Genomic DNA, 22,201 nt, shown 5'->3' on the forward strand with positions numbered 1-22,201 from the left:
TCATAATATTTGCAAGTCTGATGTAATAGTGCACAATATTATGGGATGTATTATGTGTACATCTGACTAAAGAGATGAGTTTTTAATCTACATTTAAACTGGGAAAGTGTGTCTACTTGTTTACTTGTTTACTTGTTTATTCATCACAGGAATGTTGGAAATACAGCAGACATACAAATGACTGGATCAGGAATATATAAACAGATTTAATGTGTTTCAGGGTGTCCATGAGGGTGTGAGATCAAATCCCACTGCACCTGTTCGCAGCTAGTCCAATGGCATTGTGGGTAACGTAGGCAAACGATAACACAAGTAAAAATAGACAAAACCCCTTACAATTTAATTACAAAACACCTTTTAAGGACGACATTATTTATTATTTTAAGGATAACGTTAATTATCGAAGATTAATATTCAAGACATGGGGGTGGAGTTGGAGTTTTTGTTTTTTTTTTATAAATACGTTATACAGTAACAAGCAACATGAGAAATAAATACATTTATATTTTAATGTTTAATTTTCACACAGTTCAGAATTTCATAATTAAGTTGTCCAATACTTTCGACATGCAGACTTCCGGTATACGGTTAAAACTTCCGGGATCAATGTTGCTTCCTTTAAATTTATTCCGTCGTATTGTCAATAAACGCGTACTTTTTTTTTTTTCAAAAGCACTTTTTTTTACATTAAAACATAAACAGACATCTAAAACAATAATATATATATATATATTTATATATATTTGTAAATGTTCAACCACATGGCGTTAGGTTTATTTTTTCCAACCCGTATTCCGTCCGGCTCTTTTTTCCTGCGATATGATTCGTCAAGCTCGTGATGTAATGGGAACTGTCCAATCCTGAAAGAGGATGCGTTGTACCTCTAGCCAATCACGGCTCGGATGGGCGGGGATTTGAATGAATACGGGTGTGGATGATCATTAGGCGTCCTCGTGTCCGTCTCCGTTGTTTACTTACAGCTTCAAACGAGCGCAGTTTATAATTTTGTGTTATGAGGCGTGTAGCTGAGCTTCATTAGAGCTGAGTGAACATGTCCCGACTTGTCCTAGGGTTATAAACGTGTTGCTCAGGAGCTGAATTAGAGTTTGGAGTTTAAACATCAACATGGAGGTGGAGAGAGATTTCATGAACAGCCCTCCACCTAAAACTGTGCGGTTTGGGGACAGTGTTGTAAATAGTTTGGCCAAACTCAAGCAGGTGAGACGTTTCATTCAACCTTTACCTTTATATTATAGATTGATTTCTCTAATAAAGCAATAAGCAGTGAGTTGTCATCATCATCGTCATCATCATCATCATCATCGTTTTCTTCATCATTATCATTATTATTATTATTCTTTAAAGTATATATTTTTGTCCTTAAGGGAAATACAAGTGACTACGAGATGATAAAGCACCAACTTTCAGACCCTGAAATTAAGGTAAGGTTGTTTGTTTGTTTGTTTTTGTTTTGAACAATAACTTATTAAATCACCTTTCAATCATTAAGTGGAAATAATGTTGACCTGGACCTGCTGAGGTCGATGTTCAGGAAATAAGAAGCTCTAATCGACAGCCAGAAGATTAATGTACACATATATACAATAACGAGTTTGAATAGTTTTAGGTCATTAAAACCACCGACAGGTGAAGAGGAGGACGTCAGTGAGGTCGGTACGCTGACAGGTGAAGAGGAGGACGTCAGTGAGGTCGGTACACTGACAGGTGAAGAGGAGGACGTCAGTGAGGTCGGTACACTGACAGGTGAAGAGGAGGACGTCAGTGAGGTCGGTACACTGACAGGTGAAGAGGAGGACGTCAGTGAGGTCGGTACACTGACAGGTGAAGAGGAGGACGTCAGTGAGGTCGGTACGCCGACAGGTGAAGAGGAGGACGTCAGTGAGGTCGGTACACTGACAGGTGAAGAGGAGGACGTCAGTGAGGTCGGTACGCCGACAGGTGAAGAGGAGGACGTCAGTGAGGTCGGTACGCTGACGGGTGAAGAGGAGGACGTCAGTGAGGTCGGTACGCTGACGGGTGAAGAGGAGGACATCAGTGAGGTCGGTACACTGACAGGTGAAGTGGAGGACGTCAGTGAGGTCGGTACGCTGACAGGTGAAGAGGAGGACGTCAGTGAGGTCGGTACGCTGACAGGTGAAGAGGAGGACGTCAGTGAGGTCGGTACACCGACAGGTGAAGTGGAGGACGTCAGTGAGGTCGGTACGCTGACAGGTGAAGTGGAGGACGTCAGTGAGGTCGGTACGCCGACAGGTGAAGAGGAGGACGTCAGTGAGGTCGGTACACTGACAGGTGAAGAGGAGGACGTCAGTGAGGTCGGTACGCTGACGGGTGAAGAGGAGGACGTCAGTGAGGTCGGTACACTGACAGGTGAAGAGGAGGACGCCAGTGAGGTCGGTACGCTGACAGGTGAAGAGGAGGACGTCAGTGAGGTCGGTACGCTGACGGGTGAAGAGGAGGACGTCAGTGAGGTCGGTACACTGACAGGTGAAGAGGAGGACGCCAGTGAGGTCGGTGCGCTGACGGGTGAAGAGGAGGACGTCAGTGAGGTCGGTACACTGACAGGTGAAGAGGAGGACGTCAGTGAGGTCGGTACACTGACAGGTGAAGAGGAGGACGTCAGTGAGGTCGGTACACTGACAGGTGAAGAGGAGGATGTCAGTGAGGTCGGTACGCTGACGGGTGAAGAGGAGGACGTCAGTGAGGTCGGTACGCTGACGGGTGAAGAGGAGGACGTCAGTGAGGTCGGTGCGCTGACGGGTGAAGAGGAGGACGTCAGTGAGGTCGGTACACCGACAGGAACAAGTTCAGGTCTTTTCCGGATAAAACATTCAGACACCAGAGACTCCGTCCGTCAGCCTGATGTAATTAACTCTCCTCACAGGAAACATCATCAGATCAACTATTATTTTTGTCTGTTAGAGTTGTTTAGATTGTACAGCAATCGTCCCTCATACGAGTCTCTCTGATGGAGCTGTTACTATGGAAATCATGACAACGGATTAGAACGAGTTCATAACAACCTGTGCTGTGTAACTGCAGTACGTCAGGTCTGCTGTTAGAGAAAATACATCAACACCTTCTGAACAATCAGAATTCAACAGCGCCGTGACACACACACACACACACACACAGTAGGTGTCTTACTTCTCTGTGATCTTTTCATGCTTCCCACAGGACGCTCAGATCATCAGCTGGCTGCAGGAGTTCAGGTTGTGCGTCACACAACTCGACAAAGAACACGAACAGCTCATCTACATGGTTCTGGTAAGTTACGGGGACGTGATGGTTCAGTGGTTAAGGCTTCGTGTTACTGATCAGAAGGTCGGGGGTTTAAGCCCACAAGCTGCTGAGACATAAACGTTGGGTCCTTGAGCAAGGCCCTTAACCTCACCTGCTCCAGGGGCGCCGCACTATGGCTGACCCTACGCTCTGACCCCAGGCTCATAATAACCTAAAGCATTTAACTGCATGTCTGTGTATGTGACAAATACAATTTGATTTGAATTTGAACACATGCCACCTCACGTCACACCACACCTCACACGCCACCTCACACGCCACCTCACACCTCACACCACACGTCACACCACACGTCACACCACACGTCACACCACACGTCACACCACACGTCACACCACACGTCACACCACACGTCACACCACACGTCACACCACACGTCACACGCCACCTCACACGCCACCTCACACGTCACACCTCACACACCACCTCACACGGCACCTCACACGTCACACCACACGCCACACATCACACTCCACCTCACACCACCCCGGGTTACGCAGTCATTTCACACACACTTTCTCTTGTACCTTAATATTTGCTTTTTGAAATTCCTTATTTAAAGTAATCTGGGTATTTCTGTATTAGAGTAATAACAATATTAATTATATCAAATAATAAGAAAAGGAGGAATAAATTGATTTAATTTAAATGTAAATATTTATGCCCTCACCTATCCATCTAGCTATCTGTCTCTCTATCTATCTGTTTTTCTATTCATCTGCCTGTCTGTCTGTCTGTCTCTCTAATCTAATCTAATCTAATCTAGTCTAATCTTCTGGTCTTCCTCTCTGACAGAGGCTGCCGTGGCCGGGCCGGAGTCCCGCCGTGGTGGACGAATACCTGGCCTTTCTCAGTAACCTCATCTCGGCTCAGACGGTGTATCTGAGGTCGTGTCTCAAAACGCTGGTCTCTAATTTCACCCCCAGTGAGTGTCTTTCCTGTCCTCCGTGTCTGAGTCCAAGTCCTTCAAGTCTGTGCTGAAGGTCTGACGTTTCATCCTCTCTTACAGGGAGAGTCAGAATCCAGGAAGGAAACGTGGACATATCGGATTCAGACGACGACGAAGAGAGTGAGTGTGTTCTGTCTGTCCGTCCTTCTGTCTGTCCGTCCTTCTGTCTGTCCGTCCTTCTGTCTGTCCGTCCTCCTGTCCGTCCTCCTGTCTGTCCTCCTGTCTGTCCTCCTGTCTGTCCTCCTGTCTGTCTGTCCTGTCTGTCTGTCCTTCTGTCTGTCTGTCCATCTGTCCTTCTGTCTGTCTGTCTGTCCTCCTGTCTGTCTGTCCTCCTGTCTGTCTGTCCTCCTGTCTGTCTGTCCTTCTGTCTGTCCGTCCTTCTGTCTGTCCGTCCTCCTGTCCGTCCTCCTGTCCGTCCTCCTGTCTGTCTGTCCTGTCTGTCTGTCCTTCTGTCTGTCTGTCCATCTGTCCTTCTGTCTGTCCATCTGTCCTTCTGTCTGTCTGTCTGTCCTTCTGTCTGTCTGTCCTTCTGTCTGTCTGTCCTTCTGTCTGTCTGTCCTTCTGTCTGTCCGTCCTTCTGTCTGTCCGTCCTCCTGTCCGTCCTCCTGTCTGTCTGTCCTGTCTGTCTGTCCTTCTGTCTGTCTGTCCATCTGTCCTTCTGTCTGTCTGTCCGTCCTCCTGTCTGTCTGTCCTGTCTGTCTGTCCTTCTGTCTGTCTGTCCATCTGTCCTTCTGTCTGTCTGTCTGTCCTCCTGTCTGTCTGTCCTCCTGTCTGTCCGTCCTTCTGTCTGTCCGTCCTTCTCTCTGTCCTTCTGTCTGTCCTCCTGTCCGTCCTTCTGTCCGTCCTTCTGTCTGTCCTTCTGTCTGTCCATCTGTCCTCCTGTCTGTCTGTCCTCCTGTCTGTCTGTCCTCCTGTCTGTCTGTCCTCCTGTCTGTCTGTCCTCCTGTCTGTCTGTCCTTCTGTCTGTCTGTCCTTCTGTCTGTCTGTCCTTCTGTCTGTCTGTTCTTCTGTCTGTTACACACACACAAACACTCCGAACTCTTTTTATTAGACTATGCAAATGTACAAACTACAACAATCTGTATACACGGTCAGCTCCATAATTATTGGCACCATGAGTGAGAACAACTAACGTTTTTTTTTCCATCTTTATTTATTTATCTATTTATTTATTTATTTAAACCTTTTTTTCTCCAAAATGATAAAAACTCTTTCCCATGATATTGAACAAATAAGTTAATATAAAAAAACAAATAATAATAATCTTGGCTTTTCAGTTATATTAAATAAGATGTATTTGCTTATTTTTCTTTAAAAACTTTCCCTTTAATCGTAATAATTATAAAGCATAATAAAACATATTATAAGCCGGTATTATAAAGCTAATACCTTTTCTTCTGATTTTATTTCATTCTCTCTTTTTATTGGCAGCTTTAATTGTCTGTATTCTCCTTCTTTCACGTTGATGTAAACTGTAAATAAAAATAAATCATCTTATCGTCATAAATCTGTTTTGTGTTCCTTCAGACCTGCCCAGGATATTCGATCACTGTCACCAGGCCTTGCAGATGATCGCGAGATACGTTCCATCGTAAGTCCCTATGAAACGCCGGCTGTCATGTGGTCGTTAACGACTTATATTATGAGAGCGGTTTGTTCACGCGGCTCGTGTTGATGGTTTCTTTCCTCCGTAGCACCAGTCGCTTCCTGATGCCGATCCTCAGCGACAACTTCCCTTTTGTACAGAAATCCTCCAGAACTCTGGTAAGTCCTGCCTTTAATCTCCGATCAGCACAGAAGCAGCAGCTCTGTTGTCTTCTCACCAGGACAAAAGTTAGGAAGGAATTTAATTTGAGTTTATTCTGAATTTCAGCTCAATTTAACTTTAGATTAAATTAAATCTACGTTTGACCGAATTTACGTTTACCCAAAAGTTGAGATTATTTTATTTTGGGATAAACTTTAAATTTCAGTTTATTTGAAGTTTAGAGTTTAATCTAAGTGTAAATTAATCTGAACTACACTTAAGTGTGACTTAAATCTAAAGTTTTTTTAAATCAGACTGTAATTTTAACTTCAAATTAAAATTTTTTTAAAATTTTTTTATTATTATTATTATTTTTTTAATCAATCTGGTTTTTACAAAATCCTATTGATCAGAATTCAGCTTTAGTTTTTAATTTATTTTAAAGTTAATTTTATTATGATTATTTATTTATTTATTTATTTATTTTATTTATTTATTATTTATTTTATTATGGGTTTTTTTCTTCAGTTTGAGTGAAAACCTAAATTTGAGTCGATCTAAATGACGTTTCTCCAAACTAATGTTTAACTTTGGCTTTAATGATTCAATTGTCCCCATTGTGTCTCTTATCTCTGGACTCATCGTGATTATTCTACATATAAAAAGTGTGTGTGTGTGTGTGTGTGTTTTACAGGAATGTTACGTTCATAACCTGCTGCGTATCACGGTCTATATTCCGGCTCTGAGACGAGACGCTCTGGAGCTCATCATCAGTAAGATGCTCACACTGGATGTAAGTCTGTGATGTTCTCTTGCCTTCTGCTGAAGACGCCGCGCTGACGCCGAAGCCGCTGACTTGTTGACTTGATGAATGTGATGCAGTGTTGATTGACAGCTTGGTGTTAATACTGTGTGTTGGTGTTGTTTGTGAAGGTGAACGCCCCCCGCAGTGAAATCGAGGACACGGAGAGTGTGAGGGAGCAGAACCACGGCGCAGGGACTGACGAAGACTTTCTTTTCAACATGGTCAGCTTCTTCACCTCTAAATACATAACTGCTAAATATTTATTCTGATAAACACTTCACTAATTACTGAGAAATAACACTTTACTCGCTGTAGTTTACTGATAGACAAACGTTACACTTTACTCTCTGTAGTTTACTGATAGACAAACGTTACACTTTACTCGCTGTAGTTTACTGATAGACAAACGTTACACTCTCTGTAGTTTACTGATAGACAAACGTTACACTTTACTCGCTGTAGTTTACTGATAGACAAACGTTACACTCTGTAGTTTACTGATAGACAAACGTTACACTTTACTCTCTGTAGTTTACTGATAGACAAACGTTACACTTTACTCGCTGTAGTTTACTGATAGACAAACGTTACACTCTCTGTAGTTTACTGATAGACAAACGTTACACTTTACTCGCTGTAGTTTACTGATAGACAAACGTTACACTCTCTGTAGTTTACTGATAGACAAACGTTACACTTTACTCTCTGTAGTTTACTGATAGACAAACGTTACACTTTACTCTCTGTAGTTTACTGATAGACAAACGTTACACTTTACTCGCTGTAGTTTACTGATAGACAAACGTTACACTTTACTCGCTGTAGTTTACTGATAGACAAACGTTACACTTTACTCTCTGTAGTTTACTGATAGACAAACGTTACACTTTACTCTCTGTAGTTTACTGATAGACAAACGTTACACTTTACTCTGTAGTTTACTGATAGACAAACGTTACACTTTACTCTCTGTAGTTTACTGATAGACAAACGTTACACTTTACTCTCTGTAGTTTACTGATAGACAAACGTTACACTTTACTCTGTAGTTTACTGATAGACAAACGTTACACTTTACTCTCTGTAGTTTACTGATAGACAAACGTTACACTTTACTCTCTGTAGTTTACTGATAGACAAACGTTACACTTTACTCTGTAGTTTACTGATAGACAAACGTTACACTTTACTCTCTGTAGTTTACTGATAGACAAACGTTACACTTTACTCGCTGTAGTTTACTGATAGACAAACGTTACACTTTACTCGCTGTAGTTTACTGATAGACAAACGTTACACTTTACTCTCTGTAGTTTACTGATAGACAAACGTTACACTTTACTCTCTGTAGTTTACTGATAGACAAACGTTACACTTTACTCTGTAGTTTACTGATAGACAAACGTTACACTTTACTCTCTGTAGTTTACTGATAGACAAACGTTACACTTTACTCTCTGTAGTTTACTGATAGACAAACGTTACACTTTACTCTGTAGTTTACTGATAGACAAACGTTACACTTTACTCTCTGTAGTTTACTGATAGACAAACGTTACACTTTACTCTCTGTAGTTTACTGATAGACAAACGTTACACTTTACTCTCTGTAGTTTACTGATAGACAAACGTTACACTTTACTCTCTGTAGTTTACTGATAGACAAACGTTACACTTTACTCTCTGTAGTTTACTGATAGACAAACGTTACACTTTACTCTCTGTAGTTTACTGATAGACAAACGTTACACTTTACTCTCTGTAGTTTACTGATAGACAAACGTTACACTTTACTCTGTAGTTTACTGATAGACAAACGTTACACTTTACTTTCTGTAGTTTACTGATAGACAAACATTACACTTCACTTTCTGTAGTTTACTGATAGACAAACGTTACACTTTACTCTCTGTAGTTTACTGATAGACAAACGTTACACTCTCTGTAGTTTACTGATAGACAAACGTTACACTTTACTCTCTGTAGTTTACTGATAGACAAACGTTACACTTTACTCTCTGTAGTTTACTGATAGACAAACGTTACACTTTACTCTCTGTAGTTTACTGATAGACAAACGTTACACTTTACTCTCTGTAGTTTACTGATAGACAAACGTTACACTTTACTCTCTGTAGTTTACTGATAGACAAACGTTACACTTTACTCTCTGTAGTTTACTGATAGACAAACGTTACACTTTACTCTCTGTAGTTTACTGATAGACAAACGTTACACTTTACTCTCTAGTTTACTGATAGACAAACGTTACACTTTACTCTCTGTAGTTTACTGATAGACAAACGTTACACTTTACTCTCTGTAGTTTACTGATAGACAAACGTTACACTCTCTGTAGTTTACTGATAGACAAACGTTACACTTTACTCGCTGTAGTTTACTGATAGACAAACGTTACACTCTCTGTAGTTTACTGATAGACAAACGTTACACTCTCTGTAGTTTACTGATAGACAAACGTTACACTTTACTCGCTGTAGTTTACTGATAGACAAACGTTACACTCTCTGTAGTTTACTGATAGACAAACGTTACACTTTACTCTCTGTAGTTTACTGATAGACAAACGTTACACTTTACTCTCTGTAGTTTACTGATAGACAAACGTTACACTTTACTCTGTAGTTTACTGATAGACAAACGTTACACTTTACTCTCTGTAGTTTACTGATAGACAAACGTTACACTTTACTCTCTAGTTTACTGATAGACAAACGTTACACTTTACTCTCTGTAGTTTACTGATAGACAAACGTTACACTTTACTCTCTGTAGTTTACTGATAGACAAACGTTACACTTTACTCTGTAGTTTACTGATAGACAAACGTTACACTTTACTCTCTGTAGTTTACTGATAGACAAACGTTACACTTTACTCTCTGTAGTTTACTGATAGACAAACGTTACACTTTACTCTCTGTAGTTTACTGATAGACAAACGTTACACTTTACTCTCTGTAGTTTACTGATAGACAAACGTTACACTTTACTCTGTAGTTTACTGATAGACAAACGTTACACTTTACTCTCTGTAGTTTACTGATAGACAAACGTTACACTTTACTCTCTGTAGTTTACTGATAGACAAACGTTACACTTTACTCTCTGTAGTTTACTGATAGACAAACGTTACACTTTACTCTGTAGTTTACTGATAGACAAACGTTACACTTTACTCTCTGTAGTTTACTGATAGACAAACGTTACACTTTACTCTCTGTAGTTTACTGATAGACAAACGTTACACTTTACTCTCTGTAGTTTACTGATAGACAAACGTTACACTTTACTCTCTGTAGTTTACTGATAGACAAACGTTACACTTTACTCTCTGTAGTTTACTGATAGACAAACGTTACACTTTACTCTCTGTAGTTTACTGATAGACAAACGTTACACTTTACTCTCTGTAGTTTACTGATAGACAAACGTTACACTTTACTCTCTGTAGTTTACTGATAGACAAACGTTACACTTTACTCTCTGTAGTTTACTGATAGACAAACGTTACACTTTACTCTCTGTAGTTTACTGATAGACAAACGTTACACTTTACTCTCTGTAGTTTACTGATAGACAAACGTTACACTTACTCTCTGTAGTTTACTGATAGACAAACGTTACACTTTACTCTCTGTAGTTTACTGATAGACAAACGTTACACTTTACTCTCTGTAGTTTACTGATAGACAAACGTTACACTTTACTCTCTGTAGTTTACTGATAGACAAACGTTACACTTTACTCTCTGTAGTTTACTGATAGACAAACGTTACACTTTACTCTCTGTAGTTTACTGATAGACAAACGTTACACTTTACTCTCTGTAGTTTACTGATAGACAAACGTTACACTTTACTCTCTGTAGTTTACTGATAGACAAACGTTACACTTTACTCTCTGTAGTTTACTGATAGACAAACGTTACACTTTACTCTCTGTAGTTTACTGATAGACAAACGTTACACTTTACTCTCTGTAGTTTACTGATAGACAAACGTTACACTTTACTCTCTGTAGTTTACTGATAGACAAACGTTACACTGTCGGCTCTGTAGTTTACTGATAGACAATCGTTACACTTTACTCTCTGTAGTTTACTGATAGACAAACGTTACACTTACTCTCTGTAGTTTACTGATAGACAAACGTTACACTTACTCTCTGTAGTTTACTGATAGACAAACGTTACACTTTACTCTCTGTAGTTTACTGATAGACAAACGTTACACTCTCTGTAGTTTACTGATAGACAAACGTTACACTTTACTCTCTGTAGTTTACTGATAGACAAACGTTACACTTTACTCTCTGTAGTTTACTGATAGACAAACGTTACACTTTACTCTCTGTAGTTTACTGATAGACAAACGTTACACTTTACTCTCTGTAGTTTACTGATAGACAAACGTTACACTTTACTCTCTGTAGTTTACTGATAGACAAACGTTACACTTTACTCTCTGTAGTTTACTGATAGACAAACGTTACACTTTACTCTCTGTAGTTTACTGATAGACAAACGTTACACTTTACTCTGTAGTTTACTGATAGACAAACGTTACACTTTACTCTCTGTAGTTTACTGATAGACAAACGTTACACTTTACTCTCTGTAGTTTACTGATAGACAAACGTTACACTTTACTCTCTGTAGTTTACTGATAGACAAACGTTACACTTTACTCTCTGTAGTTTACTGATAGACAAACGTTACACTTTACTCTCTGTAGTTTACTGATAGACAAACGTTACACTTTACTCTCTGTAGTTTACTGATAGACAAACGTTACACTTTACTCTCTGTAGTTTACTGATAGACAAACGTTACACTTTACTCTCTGTAGTTTACTGATAGACAAACGTTACACTTTACTCTCTGTAGTTTACTGATAGACAAACGTTACACTTTACTCTCTGTAGTTTACTGATAGACAAACGTTACACTCTAATTAGTTTACTGATAGACAAACGTTACACTTTACTCTGTAGTTTACTGATAGACAAACGTTACACTTTACTCTCTGTAGTTTACTGATAGACAAACGTTACACTTTACTCTCTGTAGTTTACTGATAGACAAACGTTACACTTTACTCTCTGTAGTTTACTGATAGACAAACGTTACACTCTCTGTAGTTTACTGATAGACAAACGTTACACTTTACTCGCTGTAGTTTACTGATAGACAAACGTTACACTCTCTGTAGTTTACTGATAGACAAACGTTACACTTTACTCTCTGTAGTTTACTGATAGACAAACGTTACACTTTACTCTCTGTAGTTTACTGATAGACAAACGTTACACTTTACTCTCTGTAGTTTACTGATAGACAAACGTTACACTTTACTCTCTGTAGTTTACTGATAGACAAACGTTACACTCTCTGTAGTTTACTGATAGACAAACGTTACACTTTACTCTCTGTAGTTTACTGATAGACAAACGTTACACTTTACTCTCTGTAGTTTACTGATAGACAAACGTTACACTTTACTCTCTGTAGTTTACTGATAGACAAACGTTACACTTTACTCTCTGTAGTTTACTGATAGACAAACGTTACACTCTCTGTAGTTTACTGATAGACAAACATTACACTTTACTCTCTGTAGTTTACTGATAGACAAACGTTACACTTTACTCTCTGTAGTTTACTGATAGACAAACGTTACACTTTACTCTGTAGTTTACTGATAGACAAACGTTACACTTTACTCTCTGTAGTTTACTGATAGACAAACGTTACACTTTACTCTCTGTAGTTTACTGATAGACAAACGTTACACTCTCTGTAGTTTACTGATAGACAAACGTTCACCAAGATTTAATATTCTCTCTCTCTCTCTGTTTCTCTCTTTCTGTCTCTCTCTCTGTTTCTCTCTCTCTCTCTCTCTCTCTGTTTCTCTCTCTCTCTCTCTCTCTCTCTCTCTCTCTCTCTTCTTTCTCGTGTTTTTTCCTGTCTATATTATGAATTTCAATTTCCTGTTAATTTATTTGTTTAGAGCTTTTAACAATTGACGTCTTTGCAGAAGTAAAGAAACCGAATAAAATTCTTAAAATTAAAAATTAAATGATTATTTATCTCTAACATTTATCTCATGTGTTTATTTTTCTTTCCTCTCTCTCGGAGGACGAGGACGAGGACGAAGGCCCTCCTCGTGACGGCGGTCCGCTGATGTTCCACTCCGTAGCCGAGAGACTGGACACGCTGATGTTAGTGCTGCTGGCCTACATTAAGGACGTGAGCCACGTTGACAGTGAGGGTCTCGCATCACAACACACTGATTATTTCCTGCTTGTTCAACACGACTCGTAATCTGTCAGGATTCTGTTGATAGCCGTAAAGTCCGGTCCGAATTCACGAGCAGGAACCGATTTGATTTATTTCGTCAGTCATAAAAAACGGACGCAGCTCGTTTTATTTCAGACGTGGTCTTTCCTTTACAGGTGTGTTGGATGTCGAGAGAGTCAAAGTTCTGTACAGAGATCTGGTGTGTGTGTTTGATAAGCTGGTGCTGCCCACACACGCTTCCTGTCACGTGCAGTTCTGTATGTTTTACCTGTGCAGCTTTCGCCTGGTGAGTCCTCTATCTTCAGCGCACACACACACACACACACACACACACACACATTTTTGGGTATGCATACAGGATATATACCGCATATGTGTGTGTGTGTGTGTGTGATGTGGTCAGGGTTTAGCTGAAGCCTTCCTCGATCACCTCTGGAAGGTGCTACAGAGTCCGTCTCAGCCTGCTGTCCTTCGCCAGGCCGCTGCGGCGTACATGGGCAGCTTCCTCGCCAGAGCCAAGTTCGTTCCCATAGCGTACGTACCCCGTCTCATCCGTCTGCACCTTCTTCAATTTGCGCCATTTCATACAGATATACTTGTATATAATAAAAACAGATAGTTCCTCTTTCCTTATATGGACACACGTATTATGCCCATATTATCATTTAAATTCACTTGGAGCTGCTTTAATTTTTTTATTTTAAATATACGTATATTAACATATCCATGCCCACCTAGAGCTGCTGTCTACGTCAATGATGATAAGGGCTTGTCTGAATCCATATATCCTGAATCCTTTCTGATATATAAACAAATTAAAGTGGCTGTAAGTGAAAATGGATGAGGATGTGGGCGTGTCTGATAAAATATAAACAAATTAAAGTGGTTGTAAGTGAAAATGGATGATGTGGGCGTGTCTGATAAAATATAAACAAATTAAAGTGGTTGTAAGTGAAAATGGATGATGATGTGGGTGTGTCTGATAAAATATAAACAAATTAAAGTGGCTGTAAGTGAAAATGGATGTGGGCATGTCTGATAAAATATAAACAAATTAAAGTGGCTGTAAGTGAAAATGGATGATGTGGGTGTGTCTGATAAAATATAAACAAAGGTGCACATGTTCAAAGGCTCTAAGGTTCACGTGTGTGTGTGTGTGTGTGCTTGTGCAGGACGGTGAGGGCGTGTCTGGACCTGCTGGTTCCTTGGCTTCATCTGTACATAGCCACCCAAGATTCGGGTTCTAAAGCGTTCTGTGACGTTTCGCTCCACGGGCCGTTCTACGCCTCCTGCCAGGCCGTGTTTTACACACTCATCTTCAGACACAAAGCCATCGTAGAGGGAAGCATGAAGAAAGGTCTGTCACATCTTCATCCTCATTTTTCTTCACCTCTGACTTTATAGAACCGTTCGTTCCCTCACGGACATCACATCCTTTTTCCGTCATGTCATCTCATTATCCATGCATTTTATACCCCAGCACTGTTGAATGCTTGATTCTGATTGGTCAGAAGGTGTTGATCACTTTGTCTGTGATGTAACAGACTGTGATGAGCCTTGTTTGTCCTATTGACCTGAGACAAAAGAGAAGCTGGTGAGGGAATGAGAGGTTATAGGAGAAACGATAGCATGTAAAGATTGTGAACGTGTGTGTGTCTGTGTCTGTGTGTGTGTGTCTGTGTGTGTGTGTCTGTGTGTGTGTGTGTCTGTGTGTGTGTGTCTGTGTGTGTGTGTGTCTGTGTGTGTGTGTCTGTGTGTGTGTGTCTGTGTGTGTGTGTCTGTGTGTGTGTGTCTGTGTGTGTGTGTCTGTGTGTGTGTGTCTGTGTGTGTCTGTGTCTGTGTCTGTGTCTGTGTGTGTGTCTGTGTCTGTGTGTGTGTGTCTGTGTGTGTGTCTGTGTGTGTGTCTGTGTGTGTCTGTGTCTGTGTGTGTGTGTGTGTGTGTGTGTGTGTCTGTCTGTCTGTGTCTGTCTGTCTGTGTCTGTCTGTCTGTGTCTGTCTGTGTGTGTCTGTGTGTCTGTGTGTCTGTGTGTGTGTGTCTGTGTGTGTGTGTGTGTGTGTGTCTGTTTGTGTGTGTGTCTGTTTGTGTGTGTGTCTGTTTGTGTGTGTGTCTGTTTGTGTGTGTGTCTGTTTGTGTGTGTGTCTGTTTGTGTGTGTGTCTGTTTGTGTGTGTGTCTGTTTGTGTGTGTGTCTGTTTGTGTGTGTGTCTGTTTGTGTGTGTGTCTGTTTGTGTGTGTGTCTGTTTGTGTGTCTGTGTGTCTGTGTGTCTGTGTGTCTGACTGTCTGTGTCTGTGTCTGTCTGTGTGTGTCTGTGTGTCTCTGTGTGTGTGTGTCTGTGTGTGTGTGTCTGTGTGTGTGTGTGTGTCTGTGTGTGTGTGTGTGTCTGTGTGTGTGTGTGTGTGTGTGTGTGTGTGTGTGTGTGTGTCTGTGTGTGTGTCTGTGTGTGTGTCTGTGTGTGTGTCTGTGTGTGTGTCTGTGTGTGTGTCTGTGTGTGTCTGTCTGTGTGTCTGTCTGTGTGTCTGTCTGTGTGTCTGTCTGTGTGTGTCTGTCTGTGTGTCTGTCTGTGTGTGTGTGTGTGTGTGTGTCTGACTGTCTGTGTGTCTGTGTGTGTCTGTGTGTGTGTGTGTCTCTGTCTGTGTGTCTCTGTGTGTGTGTGTCTGTGTGTCTGTGTCTGTGTGTGTGTGTGTGTCTGTGTGTGTGTGTCTGTGTGTGTGTCTGTGTGTCTGACTGTCTGTGTGTCTGTGTGTGTGTGTCTCTGTCTGTGTGTGTCTGTGTGTGTCTGTGTGTGTGTGTCTGTGTGTGTGTGTCTGTGTGTGTGTGTCTGTGTGTGTGTGTCTCTGTCTGTGTGTGTGTGTGTGTCTGTGTGTGTGTGTCTGTGTGTGTGTCTGACTGTCTGTGTGTCTGTGTGTGTGTGTCTCTGTCTGTGTGTGTCTGTGTGTGTGTGTCTGTGTGTGTGTGTCTGTGTGTGTGTGTCTGTGTGTGTGTGTCTGTGTGTGTGTCTGTGTGTGTGTGTCTCTGTCTGTGTGTGTCTGTGTGTGTGTGTCTGTGTGTGTGTCTGTGTGTGTGTGTCTGTGTGTGTGTGTCTGTGTGTGTGTCTGTGTGTGTCTGTGTGTGTGTGTGTCTGTGTGTGTGTGTCTGTGTGTGTGTCTGTGTGTCTGACTGTCTGTGTGTCTGTGTGTGTGTGTCTCTGTCTGTGTGTGTCTGTGTGTGTCTGTGTGTGTGTGTCTGTGTGTGTGTGTCTGTGTGTGTGTGTCTGTGTGTGTGTGTCTCTGTCTGTGTGTGTGTCTGTAGGCTTGGCCTATTTACAGAGTTTGAATCTGGAGCGGATCGTCATGAGTCAACTGAACCCGCTGAAAGTTTGTTTGCCAGCCGTCACCAACATGTTTGCCGCCATCATGAGGTAAAGTGTGCGTTTACACACACACACACGCACACGCAGTTATTTAGAGATTACTTTACTTACCTGCCAAAGCTGTCCATTGTTAAAAACTATACAAATACAATTGTGTTCAACAGAATATTAAACATACTGTTGTGGTGGTGAAGGACCGGACCCTAAGATTTCATGTTTTTTACTATGTATATGATACAGATATGAAGTTCACATCGCACTATGAATCTCAGGTATCCTGTCGCACGATCGTCCACCGTGAGCTGTTATAACAAAAAGACAAAATAAGATCAGATAAGATCAGATAAGATCAGACCTTGATTTGTCCCACAATGGGGAAATTTCTCTGTTAGAGCAGCAAAGAGAAAGAAATGCAAAAAGAACAGAGACACAATATAATTTACAGTATAAACACAACACAATGTATAAATACAGAGAAGAAAAAAAGAGACCACGAGGAAGTAGTTACGCTAACAGACGTGTTGCACGTGTTGTTTAAAATACTTTGTTATTGTTATTTATTATTGCAGTTAAACAGTAATAACAGTGTGTGATTATGGTGACTGGTTCACTAGGAGCAGCTTTGCTTGTAAAGTCTAAATTATTTATTTTTATTATTTCTATTTATTAAAAAAAATTATTATTATTATTATTTGTCCGTCCCAACAGGAAATATCAGCTGGTGTTCTGCTACACCATCATCGAGCGAAACAACCGCAACATGTTGCCCGTAGTGAGGAGCTCAGTGGGCGGAGACTCGCTCTCCACCAATACCAATCCTCTGGACACCTTTTTCCCCTTTGACCCGTATTTACTAAAGAGGTCGGTGTATTGATAAGTGATGAGTAATCTTTAATTCATTTCTTAATTCGTTTTCTAACACGAGTATAAATCCGTCCCTGATCGATCTCTTGCACCGTACGTCCGGGAGCAATCGGTTTAAATCGGTGTGCCGTGTGAAGGCTTGCTCTTAACTTCGTGTTGTTTTTGTTCTCAGATCCGGACAGTATTTTGAATCCATCTATCAGGTTTGGGAAGAGCCGAGCGACTGCATGGCAGCTCCGAGGAAAGACGTCGCTAAGGTAAATAAGTTTTTAACCTTAAGTTTAAACGTAAGGGTTTTACGGCACTTTCGGTGTCTCGTCTAGTGGAATTTATTTTGTGATATGTCGTGATAAGCCGTTCTGCTTGTGTGAAAATAACAGTGTGATTCCTTACATCTGGGATATTCGATCGGCTGCTATTCGATTCGAGTAACCTTGTCATTTAGTTCAGTTGGACGACAGACCCTACGGTTACGAAGCGCCACGCGTCCGTTCCGTTCAACATGAGCCGCAGTTGCGGCACGTATATTTTTCTCTCTGTTTTAGCCTTTCGTCCACACTGATGCCCCTTTTCCACCGAGGCAGTTTGAGTGCTGGTTCGGAGCCTAATTTAGAACCAGTTCTTTCTTTTTCGACAGCCAAAGCACCAGCTCTGAACCAGGAAAAGTGGTTCTTAAGTAGCACCAAAACGTTGCTGGTCTAGACTTAAGAACCGCTTGTGTCAGGAGCTGTGGGCGGGGCTGTGGGCGGGGCTACTGTTAGCGCCTTTGATAATGTACCTTAAGTATACTAATGTTTAATACACTTTTACTTTACTGCAATATGATCAATTATCAGCACACACGATAGTAAGTAGCTACATGCTAAGGCTAACTTTTTTCTGTGTTAATGATAAAATAACGTTATGTACTTTCTCGATCACAACCTCCGTTTATACAGATTACATGGAGCTGCACGTACACGTTGGATTTGCCGCGTTTGGATGCCAATGTAGGTTCACAAAGCCATGAGCATCAACAGTAAAGCAACATCCACCATTGTTGATGTGTTTGTGTTTGCTGCTGCTGCGCTAACGTTGCTGTGTAACGTGACACGTATACAGTGACGTCACACTCTGCTCTGTGACGTCTCTCTAACCGGTGGAAAGGTAAACCGGTTCTTAGAAGGTTCGCCAGTGGAACCAACTTTGAACCAGCACCAGCGCTAGCTCTGAACCTGCACCCGGGTCTTTTTGGTGGAAAAGGGGCATGAGACAGCGTTTTAAGTCAACGAAAACGTAGCTGTTGGAAGACACATTTCAGTGTGGATGAGCAACTTTTGGAAAGCGTTTGAAAATGATAACGTGGACGCGGAGCGTTTTTAGACGTAAACTCCCTTTTGAAATATATCCGGATTAGTGTAGACATAGATCGAGACGCCATGTCTGACAGGATGAGGATGGATGAGAACTTTTGTTCATCAATCTCACACGTGAACATCGTTAAAACGAGTAATCACACGTCCATCACAGCTCAGCTCCTGCACCCATAAAACAAACACGCACCCGATTTCACTGCTCTCGTAAAAGCTAAAAAATGACATTTCTCTCATTAGAAGGCAGCCTAAATGTTTGCCAATTATTAAGATTGCTCTTGTAGGTTAAATAGTCATAATAAAATAATTAATTTTGACAAAATCTAATGCACTAGTGTTGTGATGAAATCTCAAAATACAACATGAGCGTCTTTAACTGTAGGAAAAATGAGCCTACTTGGGTGGCTTATGGTGCAAAAATACAACATATGGGCTCCTGTATTGTTGTTGTGTCATCACTCATATTGCACAACAGATCTCTTCGGCCCTTCGTTTGTTTTTCACATCATCTCTCTCTCTCATTTTCTACCGCTTATCCGAACTATTTCGGGTCACGGGGAGCCTGTGCCTATCTCGGGCGTCATCGGGCATCAAGGCAGGATACACCCTGGACGGAGTGCCAACCCATCACAGGGCACACACACACACACACTCATTCACTCACGCAATCACACACTACGGACAATTTCCCAGAGATGCCAATCAACCTACCATGCATGTCTTTGGACCAGGGGAGGAAACCGGAGTACCCGGAGGAAACCCCCGAGGCATGGGGAGAACATGCAAACTCCACACACACAAGGTGGAGGCAGGAATCGAACCCCGACCCTGGAGGTGTGAGGCGAACGTGCTAACCACTAAGCCAACGTGCAACCCTTGTTTTTGACATCATTTTTCTTAAATGTTGCTAATGTGACTTGTGTTTTTGTGTTTTGGACTGTGACTCCAAATCTCCATTTCTATACATTCTATACACCTTCTGGAGTAGGACATCTGCAAAACGCTATATATATGTATATAAACAGTATATTCCAGATATAAAGGTCTTTATGTGGAAATTTACCCACACTCAGCGGCTCGAGTAGGATCTGAACGATTTGTCCGAATTTACAAGGTTTACATAAATCTCTTGTGTAAACACTCATACAAACAATTTACGAATAAATCTGTTCGTATCCAGCTTTATAAATGACGCCCAGAGTCACGATTGTGTCAGTTTACACTTACTGTTAATACAAGAGCTGCCTTTTACCTTGTGTGTAAAAAGTCTTCACGTAGCATGAAGTTAGAAAATCCTTAAACGCAGAATTGTTCTATAGTGTACGAGTACTGAGGATAAACTCATTACCAACTCGATATCTTTTTTTTTTTTTTCTGATCTCACACTTTTTCTTTCTCAGAATTCTACAGAAGAGGAGGATGACTTCCTGCATGGTGAAACTCCTAAGGCTGACATGGTGATGGGGTCGTATGAGTCGCACCTCCGCAGCCCCAGCAGTGTGGGATCTCCTCCCATCGCCTTCCTCCAACGCCCCTTCTGATGCACACGTTTCCAGCATTCATCGCACACGCGCACACACACACACACACACACACACACACACACACACACACACACACACACACACACTCTCTAAGATGGACTGTTTTCTTTACCCCAATCTTCTGTAGCATTCTCCTTCTGTACACACAACCTCAAGATACAGATCCTTCAAGAGGCCTCGTGCGACATTTTTTTGTACATTTCTTATAACTTATAAGTTAAAAAATGGATGACGAGAATCAAGTGTAAATAATAAGATTTAATATTTTAAAAAAAGCAAAAGCCAAGTTTCGTTCCTGTCGGTTGCCTTAGAAGGTTTTTTCCAAGTCAAATCCTTTTAGATGTTCATTTTTCTTTGCCACGTTCACTGTCCATGACCTTAAGCGCTAACGGTAGCTAACTGGTTAACAGGAGATCCCCTGATGTTTGGCTAACTCTCACAAGCTAATCTCAAAGGATGCTGTTTCTGTTCACATTCATACATATTCATAATATTCTTTAATACTGAGAGTCAGCTAGCTAACCGCAGCTAACCTAACAGGAATTCTCACGTGTTAGCAATCCCATAGAGTTAAATTGAATAAGCAATCTTTACATCGCTCATGTTGGCTAACTTTGCATGTTTACATGTGAGGTATTTTTATAAATATTTATAGCATTCACTGTTAGCCATATTCAGTGTTTCTAATTTTAACATCTAATGCTATTTTAAGTAGCTGACAGGATTTCTGAGAACTGTAAATGTGTTACGTATTTATAATTGTCAGGGCTAGTGAAAGCTAGCTGGCTAATATTTCTCAGTTTAATCCTGACGGTCGGCTAGTTTGCGTGAGCTAACCTGCTAATATTTCTGCAGCGATTTTTAAAACATATTTATATTCACTGCTTATAATCTTACTTGTTAGCTATCAGCTATAATGACATGACAGGACAGTTATGTTTGTGAGCGTTAATAACGCTCACGGCTAGTGCTAGTCAGCTAGCATGGAAGGTTCGTGTTCACAGGTGGTTCTGAAGGTTTGGGCTTTTCCAGCTTTCATAAGGCTTTTTTTTTATTTTTAAAACATTGTATTGATAATAAGATAGAAAAATATCTCTAACACAGTGAACTGTAAGTTAATAAAACTTTAAACTGACTCGAGTAAATTGAGGCAAATAGTTTTGGTCATCCTTTAAAAAGATAAACGTTTCCTGCAAAAAAAAACATGGGCTCAGATTCAACTAGTGTGTTAAGAGGAAATTTTATGTTAGAAAACCATCCTTTACACAAATGTAAGGTTTCTGTTAACGGTTGTGGTAAATGAGGCTGCGTGTTTATATTTGCATATGCAAATTAGGTTATAATTTACTGAATATGTGCTGTTTGCAGCAGTTCTGCCACAAATCGACTTTTTTTGTGTATCGACTCAAATTTGTGTGTTTCTGGCAAATATGTGGTTAACCTTACAATAAAATACAAAACTGATGATTAAACAAATATAATTTATTCAATAAATTCAACCTGCAAGCAATGCAGTAATACACCAACACAGATTACAGTACAGCCGTACAAAAATACACCATACACTTAGTAGTAGTGTATACCTGCATGTATACCAGAGGTGTGAGTAACGTGCAAACTCTTAGTTTACTCTTACTCTTAGTCACACACGTGCAAATCACAAGTAAGTCTCAAGTCATGAATGTCAAGGCAAAGTCAAGTCGAGTCTTTTTTTTTTAATATTTGTCAAGCAATTCTCAAGTCTCAAATTTGCGACTTAAGTCTGACTCGAGTCAAGTCGAGTCCCCATCTCTGAGTCATTTAACTCAAGTCCGAGTCAAGTTTCAAGTCATGAATGTCAAGTCGAGTTTTTTTTTTTAAATATTTGTCAAGCAATTCTCAAGTCTCAAATTTGCGACTTAGGTCTGACTCGAGTCCCCCATCTCTGAGTCATTTAACTCAAGTCCGAG

General features: G+C 40.8%; 1 protein-coding gene across 1 annotated transcript; it reads left to right on the forward strand.

Annotated features, from left to right (window-relative positions):
• The first annotated feature begins 906 nt into the window (after positions 1–906).
• Positions 907–20,533, forward strand: rrn3 (RRN3 homolog, RNA polymerase I transcription factor). Its single transcript, XM_060892640.1, has 17 exons — positions 907–1,218; positions 1,386–1,442; positions 3,196–3,285; positions 4,117–4,246; positions 4,331–4,390; positions 5,798–5,861; positions 5,965–6,034; positions 6,712–6,810; positions 6,951–7,043; positions 12,982–13,108; positions 13,299–13,429; positions 13,547–13,677; positions 14,316–14,500; positions 16,432–16,540; positions 17,201–17,353; positions 17,529–17,613; positions 20,109–20,533. Exons 1-17 carry the CDS (start codon positions 1,126–1,128, stop codon positions 20,247–20,249), a joined length of 1,818 nt encoding a protein of 605 aa, XP_060748623.1. The 5' UTR covers positions 907–1,125; the 3' UTR covers positions 20,250–20,533.
• The last annotated feature ends 1,668 nt before the right edge of the window (positions 20,534–22,201 follow it).

Source organism: Tachysurus vachellii, chromosome 18, assembly GCF_030014155.1.
Source record: "Tachysurus vachellii isolate PV-2020 chromosome 18, HZAU_Pvac_v1, whole genome shotgun sequence".
NCBI classification, from domain to species: domain Eukaryota; kingdom Metazoa; phylum Chordata; class Actinopteri; order Siluriformes; family Bagridae; genus Tachysurus; species Tachysurus vachellii.